Genomic DNA, 25,096 nt, shown 5'->3' on the forward strand with positions numbered 1-25,096 from the left:
GACAAGACTGCAGTAATAGTTCAGACACAGCACATGTTTGTTGAGGGGAAGTCTTGTCTGACCAGTTTGATTGGATACTACGATGTGGTCACAAAGGAACTGGATGCAAAAAATAATTTTGATATCATATACTTGGATTTCAGGAAAGCTTTTGACACTGTGTTGCATGAAAGACTGCTGTACAAATTTGAGTGGTATGGCATTAAGGGCAAGTTGCTGCAATGGGTAAAGGTATGATTGAGTGGGAGACAGCAGAGAGTGGAAATAAATGGACACTGCTCTGCGTGGACTAATGTTATTAGTGGAAACCCCCAGGGTTCGGTGCTGGGCCCATTGTTGTTTTGTGTATTTTTCAGTGATATCAATGAAGGTATATTAGGCTTAATGTCAAGTTTGTAAATGATACAAAGGTTGGCAGGGTTGTTAATGACACTAAAGACAGTATGCTACTGCAACAGGATCTAGAAAAGTTAGTCTGAATGGCTGAGACGGGTCAACTGAAGTTTAACATTGACAAATGCAAAGTACTGCATATGGATAGCAGTAACCCAAGATATATGTACCAACTGTGTGGTACTGCACTCAGGGAGGTGGAGAATGAAAAAGTCCTAGAGGTAATTGTGCAGTCAGAAATGAAGTTTTCTGAGCAATGCAGACTGGCTGCCAGAGCATGTCACGGAGTTTTTTTCAGTGATATATATGGATTTTGATAGAAGAGACAAGGAGGTGAGTATCCCTTTGTATACGGTAATGGTCAGGCCACATCTTGAGTACTACATACAGGTCTGAAGGCCTCATTTTAGGAAAGATGTAGAGTTGCTGGAACGAGTACAGAGAAAGGCAACAAGATTGGTGAGAGGAACAAAAGGGTGCTCTTACCAAGAGAGGCTTAAGTTTTGCAAGTTGCAGCATCTGGAGACTAGGCACATGCGAGGCGATGTGAGTTGAGGTGTACAAGTCCTTGAATGGTTTGAGCAGGCTCAGTGGTGATGGGATACTTCCGCTTGCTCAGACTAAGAACCTGAGAGGGCATAGATTCAAATTGAGATAAGACTTGTAGAATAGATGTGCGGAAGTTTGCATTTAGCCAGCGGGTAGTTGATTGCTGGAGTAGACTTCCATCTGTTGTTGTGGAAGTTGATAGCTTAAATAAATTTAAGAGTGGTCTAGAAAAGTTAGGCAGATGGGCTGAGAAGTGGCAACTGTAGTTTAACATTTATAAATGCAAAGTACTGCATATGGGTAGCAGTAACCCAAGAGAAACATGCCAACTGTATGGTATTACACTCAGGGAGGTGGAAAATGAAAAAGACCCTGGGGGTAATTGTGCAGTCATATATGAAGGTCTCTGAGCAGTTGGAGTTACTGGATGGGTGAAATGGGAAGGGGCTTTTTTTTTTTTTTGCTGATGCTGTAACTAATGCTAATGCTGCCAGGACAGCTCGTGGGGTTTTGTCAATGATATACAGAAACTTTGCTAGCAGGGATAAGGAGGTGATTATCCCTCTGTATAAAGCCATGGTTAGGCTGCATCTTGAGTACTCTATAAAGTCTGGAGGCCACAACTTAGGAAGGATGTAGATCTGCTGGAATGTGTGCATAGAATGGCAACCAGACTGGTGAAGGGAACAAAAGGGTGCTATTACCTAGAAAGGCTTCAGTTCTGCATATTGCAGCATTTCAATACTAGGCAGGGAGATCTGATTGAGGCCTTGAATTGAGGCCTTAAAGCCTTGAATGGATTGTGTAAGCTGAATGTTAATGGCATTCTTGCACTTGCTGAAACTATACACAAGGGAGCATAAATTCAAGTTCAGGTAGGATTGTTGCAGGATAGATATTGGAAGTTTGCTTTCAGTCTCTAAGTGGTTGATTGTTGGAACAGGCTTCCATCTATTGTTGTTGTGGAAGTCGACGGGTTGAATAAATTGGAGGAACTAGACAAATTCTTGGAGGGCACAGATAGGTAAACTGTGTAGGGTTTTTTTTGCCGATGCTATATAAGCTTGCTTTCTTGCATCATTTGCCATTACTACTACTACTACTAATTTCTCTTCCCCTTTCCTTTCAGTTTTCACAAAATCATTTAGCTCCCCTTTAGTGCTTCATAAACTTCTGATATACCCTTCTCTAAAGAATTCCTTTTGTGAATGTATATGCAGATTAGGTATTCAATTTGTCAGCAACCTGAGCAGGGTCATTAACAGTTAAGCCATTGCATCAAGTGACCAAATGTGTTTCAACCCCTTCCTTCTACTGTTAATTTAAGTAAAGAAGTCTGTGCTGCTGTTCTTTGCCAGGTTGTTTCTTGTAGTTTTCCTTATGTTTCCTAACCTCCTTTGTGACTTTATTACAGATTAATTTATATATACCATAGGCTTCTGTATCACCTGATAATTTATTTTCTATGCTTTGAACAGTATTTCTTCGTTGGTGTGAAAAGTCTAGTATCTTCTATGATTGCTCCCATGAATATGTTCCATTTAGAATTTGCTGTTGATAATATAATTTGGTCCCACTGCATAGAATTTAAAAACTGTGTGAGACCATTGTCACACTTATGAAACAAAAGCTTTACCCTTGACAGTAGTTATGTCTTTAATTTAATTGCACATTAGTACGACGGCCTCTGTAGCTGAGTGGTCAGGAGTGGGAGTGCAGTAGCACACGCTCTTTGAGTAGACCGGGGTTCACGCCCCTGACTGCTGAATACGGTCGATCTGCCAACCCGCACTGGACCAGCGTGGCAGATTATGGTCCATTTCCCTCAGCATGAATTGTTGAGGAGGCTTCCATCCTACAGTGGGTTGATAATGGCTGCACTTTAGCTTTTTTTTTTTTTTTTTAACACTGTGATTGCTGCCACCCAGGATTTTACCTGCAGATTCTTAATGCATGAAGAATCACTACTGATAATCAAATCAAGAGTATTGCTCCCTCTAGTTGCCTCCCGAACTTGCTGCTGTAGAAAACAATCATCCAATAAATCCACAAAAGGCTTGCTAGTGTGTGAGTGACCAACCCACAAATTCCAGTCAATATCTGGGAAATTAAAATCCCCCATTATAAGACTCTCTGATGTACTGGCCCACTCTATTTCCCTGTACAGTTTCTTATTATACTCATCAGAGTCATTAGGCCTATAGCAAACCCCTACTCTCAATTTTGATCTCCCAATGCTTACGTCACACCAAACTGACTCGACACTGCACTGTCCAGCGATGTCGACTGGCTTCACTTCCTTGGATTTTATGTGTTTCTTAACTAATAGCATAACCCCTCCTCCCATCCTATCCTGTCTATTCTTTCTGTAGACGTTGTACTCCCCAAATTCCAGTTCTGCATTACTTATATCTGTGTGACACCACATCTCTGATATCCCAACAATATCTGCCTTTGATGCTTTGAGCAATACCTCAAATTCATCAAATTTATTTACTAAACTCCTAGCATCGGTGTACACGCAAGTATACATGCACCTGTTCTTTTTCTTAGCTACCCTAACACAACCCATGTGTTTACTTGTACCCCAATGACTCCCAGCAGTCTCTGAAATATCCTGCATCTTATTTTCCAAGCTGCTGCTCATTCCAATACAAGCAGTGCAAGAATCACTTTCACCTCTGCCAGTGGCTACTGTTAATCTATTAGTCCTTGTATCCCCCCAATCTAGCAGTTTTCCGACCCACCTAACACTGCCTCGATAGCATCAGCAAACATTCTTGCACCCTTTCTATTTAAGTGTATCCTATCCCTGTAGAAGCAGTCTCTCCTGTTAACAAGTACAGACCAGGCTGAAAAAAATTCTACCCCTTGAGACTTGCACAATCTTTCCAGGGCCGAATTGATCGACAGGGCTCTCATCATATTCTCCCTCCTATCGTACCTGGGCAGAATTGCAGACACTTTCAAATTCAACCCTAATTCACGGCTTTTTTTTCAACAGTGACCTGTACTTTTTAAGTAATTCCGCCGGTCTCCTACTCTTAATATCATTGGTGCCAATGTGTACAACTATATCGCCTTTTGTGCCCCTAAAAGATGATATCCGCTCTACAACGTCAGATTTAATGTGGCTTATCTAAGAGCTTGGCCAATCCCCCTCCCTTCTTGTCCTGTCTGTCCTTCCTGTACACACTGCACTCCCTGTATTCAAATTCGGCATTATTTGTCTGAGGTTTTTTTTTTTTTTTTTTTTTTTATGAAAACCCCAAACAAGAGAGGTATCAGAACCTATAGTACTTAGTACCATGCATGGGTTGGAGGTTGAGAAGACGAAAGAAGATATTTGTTGATATTAGACTTGAACTTTTGTAGACTGTAATTTTCAGGAAATATGTATGGAGGAAGGTTGTTCCAGAAAGCAGCAGTTGAATGAATAAATGAAAACGATGAAAAGTTGGCTCTGTGAGTTTGAAGGTGGCATGTGTTTGGACTGTTTTTGAAAGAGAGAGTGGGAATTATAGAAGCCAATTCAGAAGAACAGTGCCCATGGAAGTATCTGTAGAAAAGGAATACAGCAGAAACAGTGCGTCTTGAGACAGAGTGCAGAGACTATGTTAGAGATGAGTCATTAATTAACCTAACTGCTCTCTTCTGAATGGAATGTAGAAGCCTGAGAGGTTTTGGGGCACTGCCCCAGATGTGGGAACAATATTCCATAGTAAGGTGGATTTGCGATTTGTACGGAGTGAACAGCTGTTTGGAAGAAAAGTAACACTGAGAGCGAAAGAGAAAACTGAGTTTTTTAGATGCAGAGGAAGCAACATTTGTGATGTGCATGTGCCAAGAGAGATTAGAAGTCAGGGTCTGAGTGGCACCATGTCTCCAATATCTCTACAATGTCTCTATTTGATGAATTAATCAGTACTTCAAATTCATCAAATTTATTTACATTAGTGTACGTGCAAGTATACATGCACCTGTTCTTACTTTTAGTTACCCTAATAAAGACCATATATTTATTTGTTCAGTGGTGATCCACAGGCTTGAAATCCTCAATACCTTGCTTTCCAGGCTGCTGCATGTTCCAATGGAAACAGTACAAGAATCACTTCTTCCTCCCAAGCTAGCGAGTTTTCTGACCTACCTATCACCACCTCAGTAGCATCAGCAACTATTCTAGCACCCCCTCTATTTAAATGTTTCGTTTTAAATTGGGATCTAAGACCAATTGGAATTATTTGAAAGAACAGGTGGACAATCGAGGAATTCAAAATGAAGAGGACCTTAAAGTAGTGTTTCTCCATTTTAGCAAACTTAATTACTAGAATTTCAATGTTGCACTTTTAAAGTTTATTATGGGATTTTAAAATGCATTGTAAACTGGTTGTTAAAATAGTTATTATTATTATGGTGGCCACTTATCTAACGTAGATACATAACTTGAAGGTACATAGCTTTTAGGTGCCAATTACTTTATTGTCATGTGTTTGTTTGCTGTTAAAATATATTTTTTCTTCTGCCAAGAACTGTCTTTGTGTCTATATAGCACAGTATTCCTACAGTCTGTTCAGAGATTACCATGGAACACTGACTTGTGTGAAACAGTGGAAATGCAACTTCAGAAAACAGGGCAGTTTGTTTATTTAGCAAGTTGTTTTTTTTCTCAGTTATTTCAGTTCAACTTAGGCAGAGAAAACATTACAACCTTTACATGTCATGTGATGGCTTCTTCTTATTGGGTGTATGTAGGAAAACAGGGAGGAATTCAGACTCTTGAGTACTGAACACTAGTAACAACCACTGCTGAATGGATATTAACTATGTGCAAGTGTAGTATATGCCTGGCAGAATGGAATCAAACTCATCTTCCTCACAGGGCTCATGCCATGTTTGTGTATTCAGCTGTGTTCCATCACCCGATGAGACAATTCTGCTTTTGGTTTCTACACGTAAGATGTTTATTTTTGTGTTCCGGGTCAAATTTTCTCTTATCTTACTTTTAGTTGTCACTATACAGAAATATTACATGTGAAAATAAGGCTATATTTTGGTCAAGATTTCTAGTTTGTCCATATGTTTGATTTTTTTTATTTGTTTTTTTTTTTTTTTAATTTTGGAATGTAAACTCCACAAGTTTACATTCCAAAAATTTTTGGGATGTAAACTTGTGGATCCCAGCAAGATTGGGAGGGGGTCAGCTGAGAATGATTAGCAGGAAGGGGATTAGGGTGAGCGATTCCATCCATTTGGATCTCAGACAAAAAACAACTTTCACTTGCATATTCATATCCATTACTTGCACGGTTTTCCCTCATTCATCTGCATTCACTGGTATGAAATTTGTATATTCTCTCATGATTTTAAGTGTTTTGTGTGTGTGATATAGGTTTTAAGTTACTTTCTTGTAAGATTAGTATGTTAATTGAGGGAATGAATATGTCTCTGTTTATTCTTTTCATATATACAATTTCCAAGTCGGGGGTGGGGAGAGAATTGTAGATATAGGGTCCTAAGCTGGATATCATCATTCTTCTCTTTCTTGATGATTCCCTTTTACTTCTGTCTGTCTCTCTCTCTCTCTCTCTCTCTGGGTAAATCGGGATTTTTTTTTTTTTTTTTTTGCTTGTGCAGCAAAAGCCTCAGCTTCCTTGCACCCTATAGCTAATAATAACAATAATAATAATAATAAAACCAGGTTAGTTCGTATCTTTAATGTGGATTATATGTTTACATCAAAACATTTATATATATTTTTCACATTAACTTGCCTTATGACAATTCCATGCTTCAAGCTTCATTTTGAAAATTTGTACATTTTGTTTCACATAGTATCTCAGACTGGAATTCATAATTAAAACTTCTTTTTATACTCTACTATAAGCCTATTGAACAGAGGAGCTCCCAACTTCATAACTGCTTTACTGTAGCTGATACAGCAGACAACAGTTAACTACAATGCGTTTTTTTTGGCAGTATGCTCTCAATCTCACAAAGTGCATAGTGGTGTTCTTGTACACTGCCTCAAGACCAACACCCACTCCTTAACACATTCGCTGCCACCTATATGTGAGAGAATCCATTCAATGTACTGTAATTTTCAGAATATTGGAAAAAAAAAAAAAAAAATCAACATTTCAACATCCCCAGCATTTCAAAAATTCGTAAATAATGGTTGAAAATTAAAAGCTTGGAATTCGCTGCTAAAAGTGAACACTTACTTTTGTGCTGGGCTGTAAATCAGAACAAACTTAAAAATGTTATAAAAAAGTTTATTCATGCATATAAACTAACATAAGCACAAGCAAGGAACAAATAAAACTGTGCCAAATCTATAAACAAAAGCTAAGCATTACTGCAAAGCATTCAATTAGCATGCCAGTACTGAGTAGATGTTAATTTCATGTGCCTTTATGTTTATGGCACTCACTGGTTGAATTCTTAAGAATGACTACTCATATGCATTATGGCACAGCACTTGGGTGCATTTTTAATGAAGATATGCATTGCAATGCTGCAATGCATATCTGCTATATAAAATCACTTCTAGTGCCATTTTACACATATAGGCAGCAACACGTAAACATCAAAGTGTACGAAATGGGTTGGACTGTTCTGAATTAGTACCAAAGAAATTCATGCCAGTATATATATGTGCTCTCAAGACTAATTTATCTGCTAAAATGATGTAAAAAAAAAAAAAATTTGGAGGTGGGGAAATCCTGCACCACTGCTTGACTAGCCAACTCAGCCCTTCTTGAAAAAGGCTTCAATCAGTCCTTGCATCACAATAAGAACTTTCTAAACTAGTTCCACTGTGGCAAGACAAAAGAGGGGGTAAAATAAAAAAGGGAATAGTGAAAAGAAACCAAGCAAAGGTATAACCACGAATACAAATTTAAAAATTTTGGAATTAATTTAGAATGCAAATATGCTAAGAGAGCTCAGTGATCATTGTCAAAAGTCAAAAAATAAATAGTAACAGTAATAATTTAGGCTTCTGATGTGAGCCAAGCCAAAACGTGAAAATATCTCTTTATTCACATCTCTTGTTTAAAATTTACTATAATTTTTTCATATGTCTTTGGCTTCCTGCACTTTCTCATTCAGCTGGTTTACTATTAGTTTATGTGATATTTCACATTTGCCATTCTCCTCTCAAGCTTTATATTATATTATGTTATTATATTTTCTATTCGACTTTTAGTACTTCTTTGGTTTCTATGCAGTCTTGCTATCAGCCACTTTAAACTTTTACTTAACTTATGTTTAATGCTACCTTTATCAATTATTTCTAATTATATATCTAATTTTCATATAAGAAAAATATGCCAGTCTTATGGTGAACCAAGTAAGTAAAAAATAGAAAGTAAACTAGTGTAACACAGCAACAAATGGGGGGAATAATCGTCAAGTTAAAGGGTGTTTCAGAAGGAATACACTTCTAATATAATTTATAAGCAGTGCCAATTAATAAAAATACCAAATAATATAAATTTGGAGGAAAATTACCAAATAATATAAATATGGAGGAAAATTTCCAATTAAATCAAACTTAGTGTTTCCCCCTAAATGGCACCAGATCCAACTTATGTGAAATATCATTACAGATGGAGATAAAAACCAACCATAACATGACCAAAAGGTGAAACAAGCAAAATAAAATAGACTGACCATTACGCCCCTTCTTGTCAGCAGAAGGCCAACCATTATTTCACTCACTCACTCTCACACTCACACACACAAAACCAGCAAATAATGTGCAGGCTGTTCAGCATTATATACAAAAGTTAAGCACATAAATAATTGCAGTATAATAACATTTAAAATTTTTCTTCATTAAGAAAAACAAGTTTATTAACAGAAATGCCTTCAATTGCTCTTCAAAGACTGTGTCACAGTGTACCAAATGCCAATTAATAAGGCTGAAGGCTGGAAGAACATTTTCAATGCTAAATGAAAATGATGAAACCAAAATTGAAACATCAGTTTTCACATTCATTTTTTCCTGTTTATAATGCAGGTCATGTTTTAATCTCTTATGATCTCAGAATCCATTTTGAAAACCAAAATTTTTCATAGAATCCCCATATCTCTATAAAATGATAATGTGCATACACACATGCACATATGTGTGTCTATACAAATTAAATTAAAAAAAATAACTAACTCCTGTTTATAATGTTTTTTTTTATGAGAACCCCAAACACGAAAGGTATCAAAACCTATAGTACTTAGTACCGTGCATGGGTTGAAGGAGAAGTATGAGGAGAGGGGGATGCCGGAAACTTTTCTCTAGAGACTAAACATGGGTTTCACCACTTCAAGCCTCCAATAAGCAAAGTGGTGGTATTTCACTGGTTGATGAAAGTCATCTACCACCTGAAAAGTAGGCCTTATCAAGCCCATGCACTGTATTTTGCTGAGACCATACTTTACATGCCTTAACACTATGTGCTGAACTGATAATAAAATAAATAAATTTTCTGTTTATACTCTGGGACGACCAAACAGTCAGAGGAGTTAACAAGATAGACAGAATACAAGAAACAGCACCGTATTCAGCAGTCACGGGCTTGAACCCCGGTCACTCAAGGCATGTGTACTTATGTACCCGCGCGCCTGACCACTAGGCTAAGGCTTCATGCCTGAATATCGTTATATTCAGGCATGCAGACTTTTAACATTTAGGAAATCAGATTGATATTCCTCAATATAGGCCCCATAAGGCTGAGTCCACCATAATATTCCAAATTACTTTTTGGTAGTACACAAAGTTTCTTATTAACATAACTTATTATTTTTTTTGTTTATTTTTCATTACTAATTTCAACCCTAACAATTATATTATATTGATCATCATATATGTAAAAAGATAAAGAGGTTAAACTGCAGCCTTTATCAACCCACTGCAGGATGGAAGCCTCCTCAACAATTCATGCTGAGGGAAATGGACCATAATCTGCCATGCTGGTTCAGTGCAGATTGGCAGATCAACCGTATTTAGCAGTCAGGGGCTTGAACCCCAGTTTACTCAAGGAGCGTGTGCTACTGCACTTCCGCTCCTGACCACTTGGTTATGGAGGTTCAAATAAGGTACAAAATGGCAAAGCAGGAAGCACAAGCACACATTTTCTCACATGGTAGGAGAATGAAAGCCATCAATAGTCAGTATTACTCTACATGTATTTATGGGCATATGACATCAGTGTAAATACGACTGCATACCTGAAATATGGACTTGTGTGGAACAAATTCCAAAAAAGCTTTTGAAAGTGTTAATAAAAGACTGCTGTACAAATTGGAGCAGTGTAGCATTAAGGAAAGTTACTGCTATGGATAAAGGGATGGCTGAGTGGGAGAAGACACACAGTGTGGTAATCAATGCACACTGCTTTTCATGGACAATGTTATTAGTGGAGTCCCCCAGGAAGCCTTTCTTACTAAGAAAGGCTTCAGTTCTTCAAACTGCAGCATCTGGAGACTAGGCACCTGTGAGATGTCTGATTGATGTATTTAAGACTTTGAAGTAGATTGAGCAAGCTCAATGCTGATGGGATAAAGTCTTGGACCAATTGTTGTTTTCTATATTTATTAATGATATTGATGAAGATATACCAGGCTTAATCTCCAAGTTTGCAGATATACAAAGGTTGGCAGGGTGGTTAATGCCAGTAATGATGGTATGCCACTGGAACAAGAGCTAGAAAAATTAGGAAGATAGGCTGAGAAATAGCAACTGAAGTTTAAATTGGCAAATGCAAAGTACTACATGTGAGCAGCAGTAATTACAGAGTAGCACACCAACTGTGTGGTACTACACTCAGAGTAGTGGAAAATGAAAAAAAAAAAAAAAGACCTGGGAGTAATTGTGCAGTCAGATATGAAGTTCTCTGAGCAGTGCTGACAGGCTAGCTCATGGGGTTTTGCCAATGATATATAGAAATTTTGCCAACAGGGATAAGGAGGTGATTATTCCATTGCATAAGGCAATGGTCATGCCACATCTTGAGCACTGCATACAGGTCTAGAGGCCTCATTTTAGATAGGATGTAAAGCTGCTGGAATGAGTACAGAAAAGGACAATTAGATTGGTGAGGGGGGAGGGTTCTCTTACTAAGAAAGGCTTCAGTTCTTCAAACTGCAGCATCTGGAGACTAGGCACCTGTGAGGTGTCTGATTGATGTGTTTAAGACTTTGAAGTAGATTGAGCAAGCTCAATGCTAATGGGGTTCTTTCTCTTACTCAGACTACTCACATGACGGGCATAAATTGTGGAAGGATGGTTGCAGAATAGACATGTGGAAGTTTGCCTTTAGCCAGTAGGTGGTTGATTGCTGGCACGAACTTTCATCTGTTGTGTTAGAAGTGGATAGCTTGAATAATTTCAAGGAACTAGACAAACTATTGGAGGGGATGGATAGGTGAAATGGGACAATTTTCCCCTCCTTTTTTTGGTTGATGCTGTGTAAGCTTGCTTTCTTGCATAATTTGCCACTAATACTATGTCCTTTTCAATCAATTCCAAACAATTCCTTTATGCACCAATTCCACACTGAAATGTGTGGAATTGATGCATAAAGTCTCATCTAGCTTTTGCAAACAAGAACAATAGCACACCATTATTCACTATCTCTCCATTTGATTATCATCTTTTCATATCTCCTTTAAGCAATTCCTGGATGGAAAGAAGTATACCATCTTTTGCTTCAAAACCTCTGAAATTTTACTATCCATGTATCCAAAATTTGGTAAAAAGATTGAACTTAGTGAGGGAAACTGGAGAGAGTATTAAGTGATGTTAGAATCAAGAATTTGTTCCTAATAAAAAAGTAACAAAAAGCAAAAACTTTCACTTCTTTTTAACATGATATTTTCAAAGATGGATAAATAAGTTTTGACCTCTAAGAGAAAGAAAAATAACATATTCAGAATTATAAGCATAAATATTTTATTTATATTTAATTTTATATTATTTAATATTTAATTTAATGGTGCTAAATATGAAAAAGTGCTGAATATCTAAGCATACTACAAAATTTTAATTAATGATTGCAAAAAGAAATTACACACCTTCATATTAGGTCTGAAAACTTTCCTCTTATAAGCTTTAAAGCATTCTAACATATTTGCTACAGTTCTTTGCTTTGATTCTGGACTATCAGAATTCTGGTGTGATGGCCCTGGTTTTGAAGGTTGAGTATCCTGAGAAGCTGCAGAGTAGACAATTCATGAAGCTGCAAATATATCTTGAAATAATTTATCATTAATATAGTATGGACAAAGCTGTTAATATCTCAGAGACAAATAAGATTAAAAAATATTATCAAAAAAAAAATTTCTTTCCCTCATTTTAAATAAATAAATAAAAATTATTTATTTCAAAATTAAATAAATAAATAAAATAAGAAACCTCATATTGCTTTAATATTATTTTTAACTAAGGGTGGGCAAGCTAAGCAGTTACCCCAAGCAAACTGAGACATATGTACAGGTTGTTTTGACAAGGCACATTTCTCAAAACAAGTCCAGTGCACAAATATACCAAACATATGATGCATCACATTAACTGATAAGTAATAATTTCAGGTTTCTTGGATTTTGTAACTATTAATATTTTAGGAGAACACATTATGTCCAATTGATTAAGTGGCTGACATTTTCAACTGATAATGCAGGAGCACTCATGCTACACAATGCACTGAAACAGTGATCTTCAAATGTCAGACTCACCAAATGTGTATAGCATCTATATTTGAAAAACAACAGAAAGACAAGAACTAATAGAACTAACTGCATTTCCACCCATTCATAAGAGCTTAATCTTAAGCTAGAATGTTATAGGCCTTGAAAAGATTAATGCACAGCTCGAATATCAGTTCAAAAGTGCATAGAATTCTCTAATTTTAACTTCTTAAACTGTGCTGAAATTTGTAACATGGATATGGATGTTTCTTACCTTTAAATCTGTGCCAAAAATTTCAACAACAAAGATTTGTATCCACAAGATATCTGAACTTGAAAGTTTCAAATACAAATATCTTCAATTTTACAAAAACTTGAGAATGGTGCTGTTTCACCAAAATATCATTAAATGAGTGCCTTACAGCAGCAAACCATACATTTTAACAGTTCTACATTTGTTTTTAATGCTTTGTTAAATAATAATAATTTCTGGCATTTTTTATAACACTTTGCTCTTTTACTCTCAGAATATGAAATTGCCAGAATGTACATTATTTTAATAATGTAAATATTTGCCCATTATAAATCTTGAAAAGCGAAAATATAAACTGTCATTTAATTCAATGTACGTAATCTACAGAATTTTATATAAAACAACTTATTGTTCAAAGTGAAGAATTAAATATATTCAGTAAATAAAATATGGTCTATTAAATGCATTCTATTATTAATTATTGTTAAATTTTTATTCACAAAATCTTAAGGTAGCAGTTGAAGAACACAAAAATAGTAAATAAATATTAATTGCAATAAGCCACCATCTGGTCACATTACCTCATGAACTGGCATTGATATCATGGGCAGAATGACCTGCTGGTGGCCACTTATCTTTCCCATACTGCAACTGAATGTGATGTATTTTCTGAACAACTGACAGAAACAAATCTTATAATAATCATCAATATCAACACTTTATCATCAATAATTTAATTGATTTTAGCAAAATTCAACTTATGATTTTTTTAAGATGCAGTAAGAATATGAACAAATTAATATTTAAAAGCACTTGTATACAAAGTTTTCATTTTCACAAAATTTCAAAATTCCATTAAAAAACTCACTCCACAGAGAAACTTGCTATCCAGAGTTCATATACATTTTGGAAACTCTCTACTAAAAGCTCAACACATATTCCAGGAACTCACTCCTGAAAGGGTTAAACACGAAGAAATCAAACTATATATGGCACATGGGCTGAACAGAGCTGTTGAAATTAAAAAAAAATTTGTCATTGTACACAATGTAAAGTATGTTACTAATATCAAAACTGAAACTTCAGAATTGCACTGTCAGACTGCTTACAGCTAGAGCTGTCAGGAGTTTTTCAGAGTGCAAGCGATATACAGCGCATGACAATGTCAAGCAAATCTCAGTGTGAAATGTTCACTGCATTTTTACTGTAATTTTTACTATATTTTTCAAACCTGGCATATGGTTTTTCCTCCCAAATATAATAAAGGAAACAAAGGGGATATTTTCAGTAAGAGCAACCTAATTACCTATCAGATAGTTTCATTTAATTGCAGGGTAAAATAATATTTGGGTTCCCCAAGCCATGTACATGAAATATGCATGATACAATGCACAGTGAATACTGTCTGTCATCTCCAAGAGCTCAAGCAAATCAACAGCATGTGAAATGGCAGACATGTTTAAGGACCTGTTAAACAAAAAAGGCTGAAACATAACTGTATTGTCAGCAATTTAACCACCTCTTCCACTGTAATATTGTGAGGCTAATGACACATTGTTTCAATTTAGGCAGAATTATATGAAAACTTTGCTAAAATCCATGAAAAAGTAATAAAAGCACTGCTAAAATCTAAAAAAAAAAAAAAAAAAAACATTTTGCATCTCAATCTTTTGACAACTTCATGGAAGCCTAATCATATTGTTCAGGTATAATCTTCTCTTGATAAATACATACTGTGATTGCATTTTACCTGCATTTCCTATTCAAACAGTCTTGAATTACGTTTTTAACTATGAACTCTTGTATAAGGCAATGGTAAGGCCACATCTTGAGTACTGTATACAGGTCTGGAGGCCTCATTTCAAGAAGGATGTAGAGCTGCTGGAACGGGTACAGAGAAGGGCAACAAGATTAGTAAATGGAACAAAGGGTTGCTCTTACGAAGAAAGGCTTAAGTTTTGCAAATTACAGAGTTTGGAGACTAGGCACCGGCGAGGTGATCTGATAGAGGTGTATAAGGCTTTGAATGGTTTGAGCATGCTCAATGCCAATGGGATTCTTCATCTTTCTCAGAATAATCACCTCAGAGGGCATAAATTCAAATTGAGGAAGGACGGATGTCGGATAGATGTGCGGAAATTTGCCTTTGGCCAGCGGGTGGTTGGTTGGTGGAACCGACTTCCATCACTTGTTGTTGAAGTTGATAGCCTAAACAAATTTAAAGCTCAACTGGACAGGTATTTCGAACGAACGGAGGGGTGAAATGGGAGTGGGTTTTTTTTTTTTTTTTTTTTTTGGCTGATGCTGAATAAGCTTGCTTTCTTGCATCATATGCCTCTGCTAATGCTAATGCTAACTCAAAAATTTTCCCTGGAAAAAGTAAAACTTAGTGTTCTCCCCAGAAAATTTTCCCAGCCAGGTGGCATTATGAAGTAGCAAGGTGGGGAAGTGTAATACTACGCAATATTATAAAATTTTCTGTTATTTATAAATGTGACTTAAGCAATCCAGAGCAAAAATTAATTGCATAATGAAACATTATTATGCTTCTGTCGCATTGACCTCGATCGCATAGTATGTTTGAATTAATATTTATCAAGATCTGTGAGCAGTACCATACGGTACCACAAGAATTGCTTAAATTTCAGCCGGGTGGTCAGTTAAATTCACCGGGAGGTATGCTCATTCGATAGGTACCGGGGAGAACACTATTACATATTTGTAATTAGTCACTTTTCACTTTGGACAAGCTTTGTGAATAGGAGACATTTTTTATAATATTTTTTGCTGCTTCTTTTAATTTAACTGGACAGATTAAACTGGCATTAGTGCTCTGTTTACTTTTGGCTGCAAAACTTCTCTTCCAGCTTCCTTTCAGTTATCATATCATTTAACTCCCAGTCAGTATCAGACAGGCTTCTAATATTCCCATCTCAAAAACTTCTTCACATGTGAATGAAGATGCAAACCTGACATAGCCGAGTAGTCAGGAGTACGAGTGCAGTAGCCCACGCTCTTTGAGTGGATCGGGATTCAAGCCCGTGACTGCTAAATACGATTAACATTTGTATTGTATTGATTGACTGATTTATTGCAATCTCCACTGACCTGGTGGTCATGCCGGAGTATAAACAAGAATTTTTTTTTTTAAATATATACTCAGTTTGTCAGCTACCTATAGCTAAATCAATACTTTAGTATTAGTAACGGCCGCATGGTGCAAGAAAGCCTATGGCTTATGCTGCACCAGCCAAAAAAAAAAAAAAATAAATAAATAAAAAAAAAAATAATAATAAAAAATATAAATCCGAACAAAACAATGATAAAAACAAAAAAAAATAAATAAATAAATAAATAATAATAATTAATAAAATAAAAAATAAATAAAAAGGAAATTAAACCTATCATCCTATGTGCTTCCCTTACCCGAAAGTACTATCCAGATGACCTTTGAATTTCCCCAAACTGTCCGCCTCTACCACCCATGAAGGCAACTTATTCCAGTAATTTATAACTCGCTGGCTAAAATAGAACTTCCTGCAATCCAATCTAAACATTTCCCCCCGTAACTTGAATTTATGTCCCCTAGTTCTAGCATCATTTGTAATCTTGAAAATTTTGTCCTCATTCATTTTACTGATGCCTCTCAGAGCCTTAATTCTGCCATTCATATCAAGTGGACCAATCTCATTCATTTTACATTATCATAACTAACAAATTCTTTGCTACTTTTCTTTGTACTCCTAGTCAAAGACTTCACACACTCTACTTTAGCATGCCAAGTTACTAATCAAGAAATCTTACCATTCTTAACTTTATTCATATTGTAGGAAACTGTATCTGCTGGAAATTTATAATCATCTTCCTTGCATTTTTCTTCTCTGCCAATAAACTCATTAGTTCATCTGAATCTAAATCTTGAGCAACCACTCTGTTGATACAAAAAGCTTAATATATTACAGAATTATCTCCCTGAATAATTTCTATTGCCATTTGTATTTCTTATAAACATCAACTGGATCCACTGAAAAGGATTCTTAAAATGTCTAAGACCACTGTAATCACCTTTACAAAAAAAAAAAAAAAAAAAAAATTCCTTCCCTTTACCTCTGATAATACAGCCACTCCCCGCCTTATGTAATTCCGACTTATGTAGAGTTCCGCGGAACTCTATATAAGTCGGAATTTCTCTAACTGTTATGCAGCATTTGCAACTATGCGCGCACAATTTGATTGAAGCAGAAAGAAATGTTCGACAAACATGTAAATTATATATTCAATTATTTTTTTTATCTCATTTGCAGGAAAAATAACAAAAGTGTACAAAATTACAAAAGTATGCAATTACAAAAATTTGACGTTAACGTTATGGAAACAAGTACAATGCTTGTACCTATTAAACCACCCGTTGGTGCCACAAACTTGGCTTGGGGTTCGCTGTACTTATCCTTAATATCTTCATAAATACTTCTTGCTTTTGCTTGAATGGCATTAGACTCGGGGACACTCGCTTCTGCTTCTGATTTTCCATCCATATTATTAAAAGCTTTCCCATCTTTGATATAGCACCTGAATGTTGTTTTGTGATCACTGCTGTTGATCTTAAATGCATTGATCCTTTAACATGTTCTTTTATACATGCACCGTCCTTTAAAATAGTATTCATTGTCGAAGCAGCGAGACTTAATTCCCATGCAATAGATGACAAACTTTGTCCTGCTTCGTACTTCTTAATCATTTTCACCTTCATTTCTAAATCAATTTTGCTTTGTTTCCTAGTACTGCCACCACCTGCACTTTCCATTGGTCGCTTTCTCTTCATCATTGTAATAAGTAAAAGATATTTCTTGGCTAAATGCCTAAGAGTGTGAAGGAGTTTATTTATGCATGGGTTACGCGCGCGCGCGCACACACACACACGCACACACACACACACACACACACACACACACACACACACACACACACACACACACACACACACACAAAATCATTTCTACTACCTAGGTAGTTTTAATGCATCATTTTAATTATATCTCATATTGTGAATACCTTCACAATGAGATGTCATGGTATTGCACTACTTCAAATAAGTAACACTTTGTCCATGGAGAACATAAATGCATGGGTAATGCATGCACATGGCAGATACCACCACCACTATCTCCCAGATGGTGGTATCCCAGAATAAGTAACATTAGTCTTCTCCTCCATAGGTGAATCATTATTTATTCGAGGTAGTGCAATAAAATTGCAACTCATTGTGAAGGTATTTACAATATGAGATATAATTAAAAAGATGCATCAAAACTACCGAGGTAGTAGAAATTATGTGTGTGTGAATTACCATTCATAAATAAACTCTTTCATTATAATAAGTAAACAGGAATGAAGAAAAGATTCTGAAAATTTATTTGTTTTATATATGATTGAAGACTTCAGTGAAGAGAAAACACATTTCACCATAATAACATAAAAAACCCACATAATTCCAGCTATTGGTATTATTGCTAATGCAATAAGATCGAGTTTACTATCCATTTATAATAGATTGCACTAACAGAAAAGCCCAATAAACCAGAAAGTGCAAATTGTTTTTGTGACTTCCAGAAATGCACTTTAGAAAAATATCACAAATTTTTCAAAATTTGTTCTTATAACAGAACAAATGATAATGATGAAAGTGTAGTGCATTCTCCGACTGGACTGCATAGCCGGTCAATAGTAGCATTTGAAAACGTGTTGGCCACGTGTTTTGTTTTTACATCCTTTAGTTAAAAGTAATTTTTGTGTTGTGCTCTTTGACATAAATTTATATAAAACTAATACAATTTCCATTATAAAAATGATCTTTTAGAGAGATAAACAGCTTAGTTATGTAGCAAAAATTTCAACTTCTGAGGTTTTGGAACAAATTGCCAAAAATAAATAAAAAAGATAAAAAAAATGTTATTCGATTCACATTACTATATTTTCACAATACTTCTATTTATTCCTATGGAACACAAAATACATTTCCATATTTTTTTTCAGTTTGCACTGGCCGGAAAAAAACTTGCATAAAGTCAAATTTACGTAAGTCGAGTATTAAGTAAGTCGGAGAGTACCTGTAATTTCAATAAATCCACATTAATAAACTAGAATCACTGCCACTAATCAGTTCTAATATCTCAATAAAAAAAATAAAAAAATGCTGAATTTCCTACTGAATTCTATCAGTATCTGGGGATTTGATCCATTGAATTTTTCTGCTCGGAGTAACTGTGAAATTGGAAAAGTGGACAGAATTAACCTAAATTTGAGTTTAAATGAACATATTTTATGAAACCTAATAAGCACTGTCTATTTAAAACTTATGTGAAGAAGTGTATTTTCTTAAAACTAAATAAGTTACCATATAATGAGAACCCTTTTCAAATCAAATTGTGTTTTTATAGTTTAGCTACCATGTTTAAATAAAGTTCTGAATCAATACTATACAAACCTGAAGCAGAATCACTCTCAGTGGATCTAATTACCTCATCCACACTGGATGGAACAGCATCTGCAGAAGTTAAGCTACAGTGAGCATCACACTGAATTTCATGAGCCAGGAGCCATTCCATTGCATCTATGGAAGACATCCTATATGTGACAGAAATTAAATGAAACTCAAATAACAAATCTCAAAAGAATATCATAAAATCAAAGCAAACAACAAAGGGCATTCACATCATTTTATATACAGTATTAGCCATATAAAAAAAATCCCTTAACACAATAAACAACGTGCAACACAAAAGAGACCTCCTTTAAGACCTGTCTGGCATGACACACGACATTTATTCATTTGAGCTTAATAACATTTCTCACTGCATATTGTATTGTAACATTGTTTTCTGCATATTTCAGAGATTGTTGAAAATGCAAACCATTGTTTCCCACTTAAATGTATGGGAACATATTTCCCATACATTTCTATTAAAAACATAAAAATGTATGAAAAATGTAGGTAAATATGTGTCAAGGAACACTTATTTAATGTGTTAACATTATTCACTGTTTATAAATTCACACTCATATTTCTATTGCATGTTGAATTGCAGCCAGATTGAAGTATTTCAACAGAATAAGATGATTGGAATATATATGCTTCCTATTTATGGGATTATTTAAAATCATTTAAAAAATTGCATAAAAAAGATATTGGATGGGATAAGGTCTAGACTTATTGGTGGCAACAATCCTTTTAATAGTCCAGGCTTATTGGCTGAGGCATCCTCATGTCTCAACCCCAATACTCAAGGCATATACTTTCTCTCAATGACATGCTCATCAGTTTTATACATATAGTTTTCTGCATGGACATGTCACTACCTCTCTATAGATTTCCATGGTTCCCTAGATACATTTTGAGCTAGTTTTCTTAACACGTTGTGCTGTATTAAATGAAAGTGACCTAGAGAAATAGTTAACATTTTGTGAGCATTTTTGAGAAGGCAATGGAACAAGATGTATATACATCTTGTTCCATTGCCTTCTTCTTACCTTTTCTCTTATTATATGCCAACCTTATCATTTTTCATGTTGTATAAACTGAAAATGAATTTTTTACTGTGTTTTTTCATATATTTTATTGGCATATTTGCTGTTACTCCCCTAATCTCCTATTTTCTATGGGATTAAGTCTTGAAATAATGTGACTCATTCTTGGTAAGAGGGGGTTCACCATTTCAAAAAATATATTTTAATTAAATATATTAAGCAATTTTAATATTTCACTATTAGAAAAAATATAAAAAAGTAGCAGTTTTAACATTAAAGAAACATTTAAATACATCATACTTGTTTATTTTTAAGGCCTTAATAGCTCTTTCTCTAGGAAAGCCCATGTCTGTTAGCTGCTTTAGTGGCAATGGATCAACTGGAATTTCATTTTCACAAGCATCTCTTCCTGTAATTTAACAGATAAAATTAATTAATATTATTAAATAACATCAAAAATGTAAAAGAAAAGTTTTAATTGCCCTCTATGAATGATTGTAGCTGTATTTTTCTAAATTATAAAGGTCTTATAATTCATTTGAATAGCTTATTTTTTAAAATTTAATTCATATTTAAATTCAATTAGATATACACAACTCATTTTATTATATTTTTAGTTTTATACGGCAACAGGAAATTGCACTTATGTTCCAAAGAAAAGTAATAAGTAAAAAAAAAAAGTCCCTATATTTCTTGCAAAAATGTATTATTATTATTTTCATTTTCTTGAATGAAGAACAGATTAATAAACAACACGATGCCATTACCAATGTTATTTTAAGAGACAGGAGACAAAAATAGTGTTACAATCCATAATGAATTCTTTCATTTGTGAGGATAAATGTTACACATTTAGTATTAGTAATGATAATACTAATACTAAATGTGTAACATTTATCCTCACAAACGAAAGAATGCATTATGGATTGTAACTATATTTGAAAAACCATTTATTTCCCGTTTAAATGAAGATATGATGTCAAATGTCATCAAAATTTATTGAGGATATATATATATTGTAAGATGGCACACAATAGTAACAAAAGGTATAATGCCTCAACAAGGCCTAGAAAACTTTGTTTGTCTGAAAAGAGAATTATCTGGTTTGTCCAAAATTTTAGTTTATCTGGAAAGTGGCAGTTAAAGTACAATATTGGTAAATGTAAGGTTCTACATTTTTGTTAATCTAGGATTACCAGGTTATCCCTTATTTATCATTTGGATATCTGGTTATCCAGGATTACATAAAAGCAACACACTTAAGATTGTTAACAATGAAAAAGACTAAGGAATAAACGAACAATCTGATATGAAAGTCTCACCACACTTTATCTAACAAAGTGTGAAGAGAACACACATATGCCATATTGTTTTTTATGTATGATGTATAGGAATTTTTCTAGTGGGGGAATGAGAGTTCATTGTTCCATTATATAAAGCACTGGTTAGGATACATGTTGAGGATTTTATACAGGTTTAGAAACCTCATTTCAGGAAGGATGTGTATCTTTTGTAAAAGGTACAGCAAACATGACCAGTTATTAGAAAATTGCAATGCAAAGAGATTGCAAAATCAAGACCAGGCATCTATGTAACCTAAATTATTTAAGGCACTGAAAGGTTTGAATAAACTACATAATGGGATATCTTTTTTTTTAATTTTTTTTTTATTTTGTAGGTGACACAAAAGTAGAGGAGGACATGTACTTGAATTAATTATACATCTGAAGACTACATAATAGAAATTTTTCTTTTAAGACGAAGGGTTACTAACTGTTAAAATAAACTGCCACCGCCCAATCTTCTATAACTAGTCAGCTCGATAAATTTAAGGAAGAGTTGAACAGTAGTGAGCTGAATAAAATCAAGTTACTTTTTTTTTTTTTTATTGCTGATGTCACAATCTTATATTCCTTATATCATTTTTCCTTTTCTTAAATTTTGAGTTTGTTATGATAGGTCTGCATGTTTCACAAGACAAAAAAAACTAAATTTTACAGAAATAAAACAGAGTAACTAAATCGTATGTATAGCTTAGCTTAATTTTCAGCACTCACCTCATAGTAATCCGCTTAGCTGGTGGAGAGATTTACCACATACATAGTGGTTATAGGATTCTAATAACTTACAGGGATTATGGGTTTAAAACTAAGTTGTGGGCCACAAAAATTTTTAAGAAAGGAAAGTGCACCTTCCATTCTATGGTTGCCTAATTAAATTAAATTAAATGAAGAAAAAAATAGAAGCTAATAGTCGCGCACGAGCGACTTTCGAGATTCCTCGTCTTCAGTTAGCTATAGTGGGGGGGAAAAAAGAGAGCGCACGCGCTTGTGTTATATACGGGTTGGGTTCCCGAAATGCATTTCAGTGCACGTGGAAACTTAATGTGTGCTAAATTCCAAATGGGGGAGAAATTGGCGGGAATCTTTTTGTTTAACACGTTGAGTGATGTATGGCGCTTAAACCATTCGATGACGAGGGCTTCGTTTTCAAGGATTTTGTAGCTGAAATTTAATTTAATTACTGTGATGGCTGAATCGATGAGTGGGTTGTGATTTTGAGATTGGACGTGTTGTGTTAGTTCTGTACTTGCTGAATTAGTTTTGAAGCTATTAAAGTGGTAGTATGCACAAGTGTTGGAAATTTTTGATGTCCCGAATTTTGCTGTTGTACTGCCTATGTAACATGCTTGGCAGTCTGATTGGCATCTGATCAAATATATAATGTTGTTGTAATCTTGTGTCTCGTACTCATGTGTTGTCTTGTATGAATTGAATTTGGAACTTAATTTGTTATAAGATGGGAATATTAATTTGATATCTGTATTTTTAAAAATCTGTTGAAGTCTTCTAGCGTATTGTTGATGATATGGGAGTGCGATAAGGGGTTTATGTATCTTATTCTTGTTCACGTGGTTAATAATTTTGTTTGGGTTATTAGTGTTATTATGAACTTTGGTGATGGTTTCTTTTATTAGTTGTGATGGGTATTTTCTGTCGATGAATTTTTTGGTGAGGTATTGCAATTCTACAGATAGGTCTGTTTGTGTGTGGCTATATTTTACAGCGTTGTATATCTGGTTGTATAGAACTGCTTTTTTGATGTATAGAGGATGGTGTGAGTGGTAATGTAAGAATTTACCTGTATGTGTGTTTTTTCTGTATATTTTGGTGCCTAAAGATGTGCTTATTTTGTATACAGTGAGGTTTAGAAAATTAATTTTATTATCGGTTTCTACTTCGAGGGTAAATTTGAGTCTTTCATGTGTTGTGTTAAAGGTGTTCAGTAAAGTATCGATAGTGGTTCTGTTGCCTATTAAGAGGACGTCATCTGCATACTTCATGTATAGTTTAATTCCTGGGGGAAAGGGTTGGAGAATTTTTTCTTCGATAGATGCGAGGTAGATCTCGGACAAAGGGGCAGAGATACCGAGGCCCATGGGAAGGCCAAAAATTTGTTCGTAGATGTTATTTTGGAATTTAAATTGTTTGGTGTCAAGTCCTATAACCACTATGTATGTGGTAAATCTCTCCACCAGCTAAGCGGATTACTATTAGGTGAGTGCTGAAAATTAAGCTAAGCTATACTTACGATTTAGTTATTACATTACAGCACATAATGACTCCTTAAAAATTCAAGAGAAGACAGAGTAACCTAAAGTGAGTTCAATTTCCATAAGTCAGAGAAAGCCAAGCTCAACTAACAAGGTCACAATGTAAAAAACCTCATAAAAGTCCCCCCTATACTCACAGAAAATACTTCTCAATTATGCTACAAACAAGAATCAATATGAGCAAATACAGTATTCCTCATGGATTAGACTTCAACTAAAATAATGACCTTCTAATTGAATATGTAGGCAATGTAAACTTTTTCCAGATAGCAGAAAGAGTAATTAAATATGGCCCCAGCATTTCATGGAACAATGATAATAGAAGAGACTGTTTCTACAGGGACAGGGAAATACACTTAAATAAAAGGGGTCCAAGAATATTTGCTGATGCTATCAAGACAGTGTTATGTGAGTGGGAAAACTGCTAGCCTGGATACACAGACTAATATATTAACAACAGCAACAGGAAGAGGTGAAAATGATTTTTGAATTGCTTTTATCAGAGCATGCAGCCAAGAACACGAAGTTTCGGGAATTTCAGGCCTGCTGGGGATCTTCATCGCAGAAGCAAATTTTTGGGCTGTGTTAGAGTAACTAAGAGAAAGAACTAAATTAACTATCATTACAGCTTCATGACACTTTTCTACATAAAGGTGACTACACTGATCTCAGACAACTTTTAAACTCTACACAGTGAAACCACCAAATGACGATTTTACCAACAGCAAATTCAAAATGGGAAGCAATCAAGGAAATAATCACAGAAACTACTAGACTTCTTGTACCAACTAAGAAATACTGTTCAAGGCTGAGCTAGATAGATATCAGATGAACTAATAAGACTCATGGCAGAGAAGGAATATGCATGGTGCATATAAATTATCAGGTGATACAGAAGCTAACATTACAGACACACTAGTCTTGAATTTGATTAAAGAGGTTAGGCATAATAACACAGATGAGAAGGTTTTGGCAAAGAAAAACAGTAAAGAAAGAATTACTTATGTAAACACTAGAAGGGGATCAATCACATTAGTCCACTTGATTGATGGTTTAATTGTTGATCTTGCTTGGGTTGT

At 35.0% G+C, this 25,096-nt stretch overlaps 1 protein-coding gene across 1 annotated transcript in view; it reads right to left on the reverse strand.

Annotated features, from left to right (window-relative positions):
* Positions 1-25,096, reverse strand: part of Kpc2 (Kip1 ubiquitination-promoting complex subunit 2) — a 112,531-nt gene that overhangs the window by 25,216 nt on the left and 62,219 nt on the right. Inside the window, exons 5-7 of the mRNA XM_090373008.1 lie at positions 20,705-20,813; positions 19,365-19,504; positions 12,016-12,155 (exon numbers count right to left, since the gene is read on the reverse strand). Of these exons, the coding sequence (XP_090229134.1) occupies positions 12,016-12,155; positions 19,365-19,504; positions 20,705-20,813 (389 nt within the window). The remainder of the gene's footprint in view (positions 1-12,015; positions 12,156-19,364; positions 19,505-20,704; positions 20,814-25,096) is intronic.

Source organism: Mastigoproctus giganteus, chromosome 4, assembly GCF_048544385.1.
Source record: "Mastigoproctus giganteus isolate SK-2022 chromosome 4, ASM4854438v1, whole genome shotgun sequence".
NCBI classification, from domain to species: Eukaryota; Metazoa; Arthropoda; class Arachnida; order Uropygi; family Thelyphonidae; genus Mastigoproctus; species Mastigoproctus giganteus.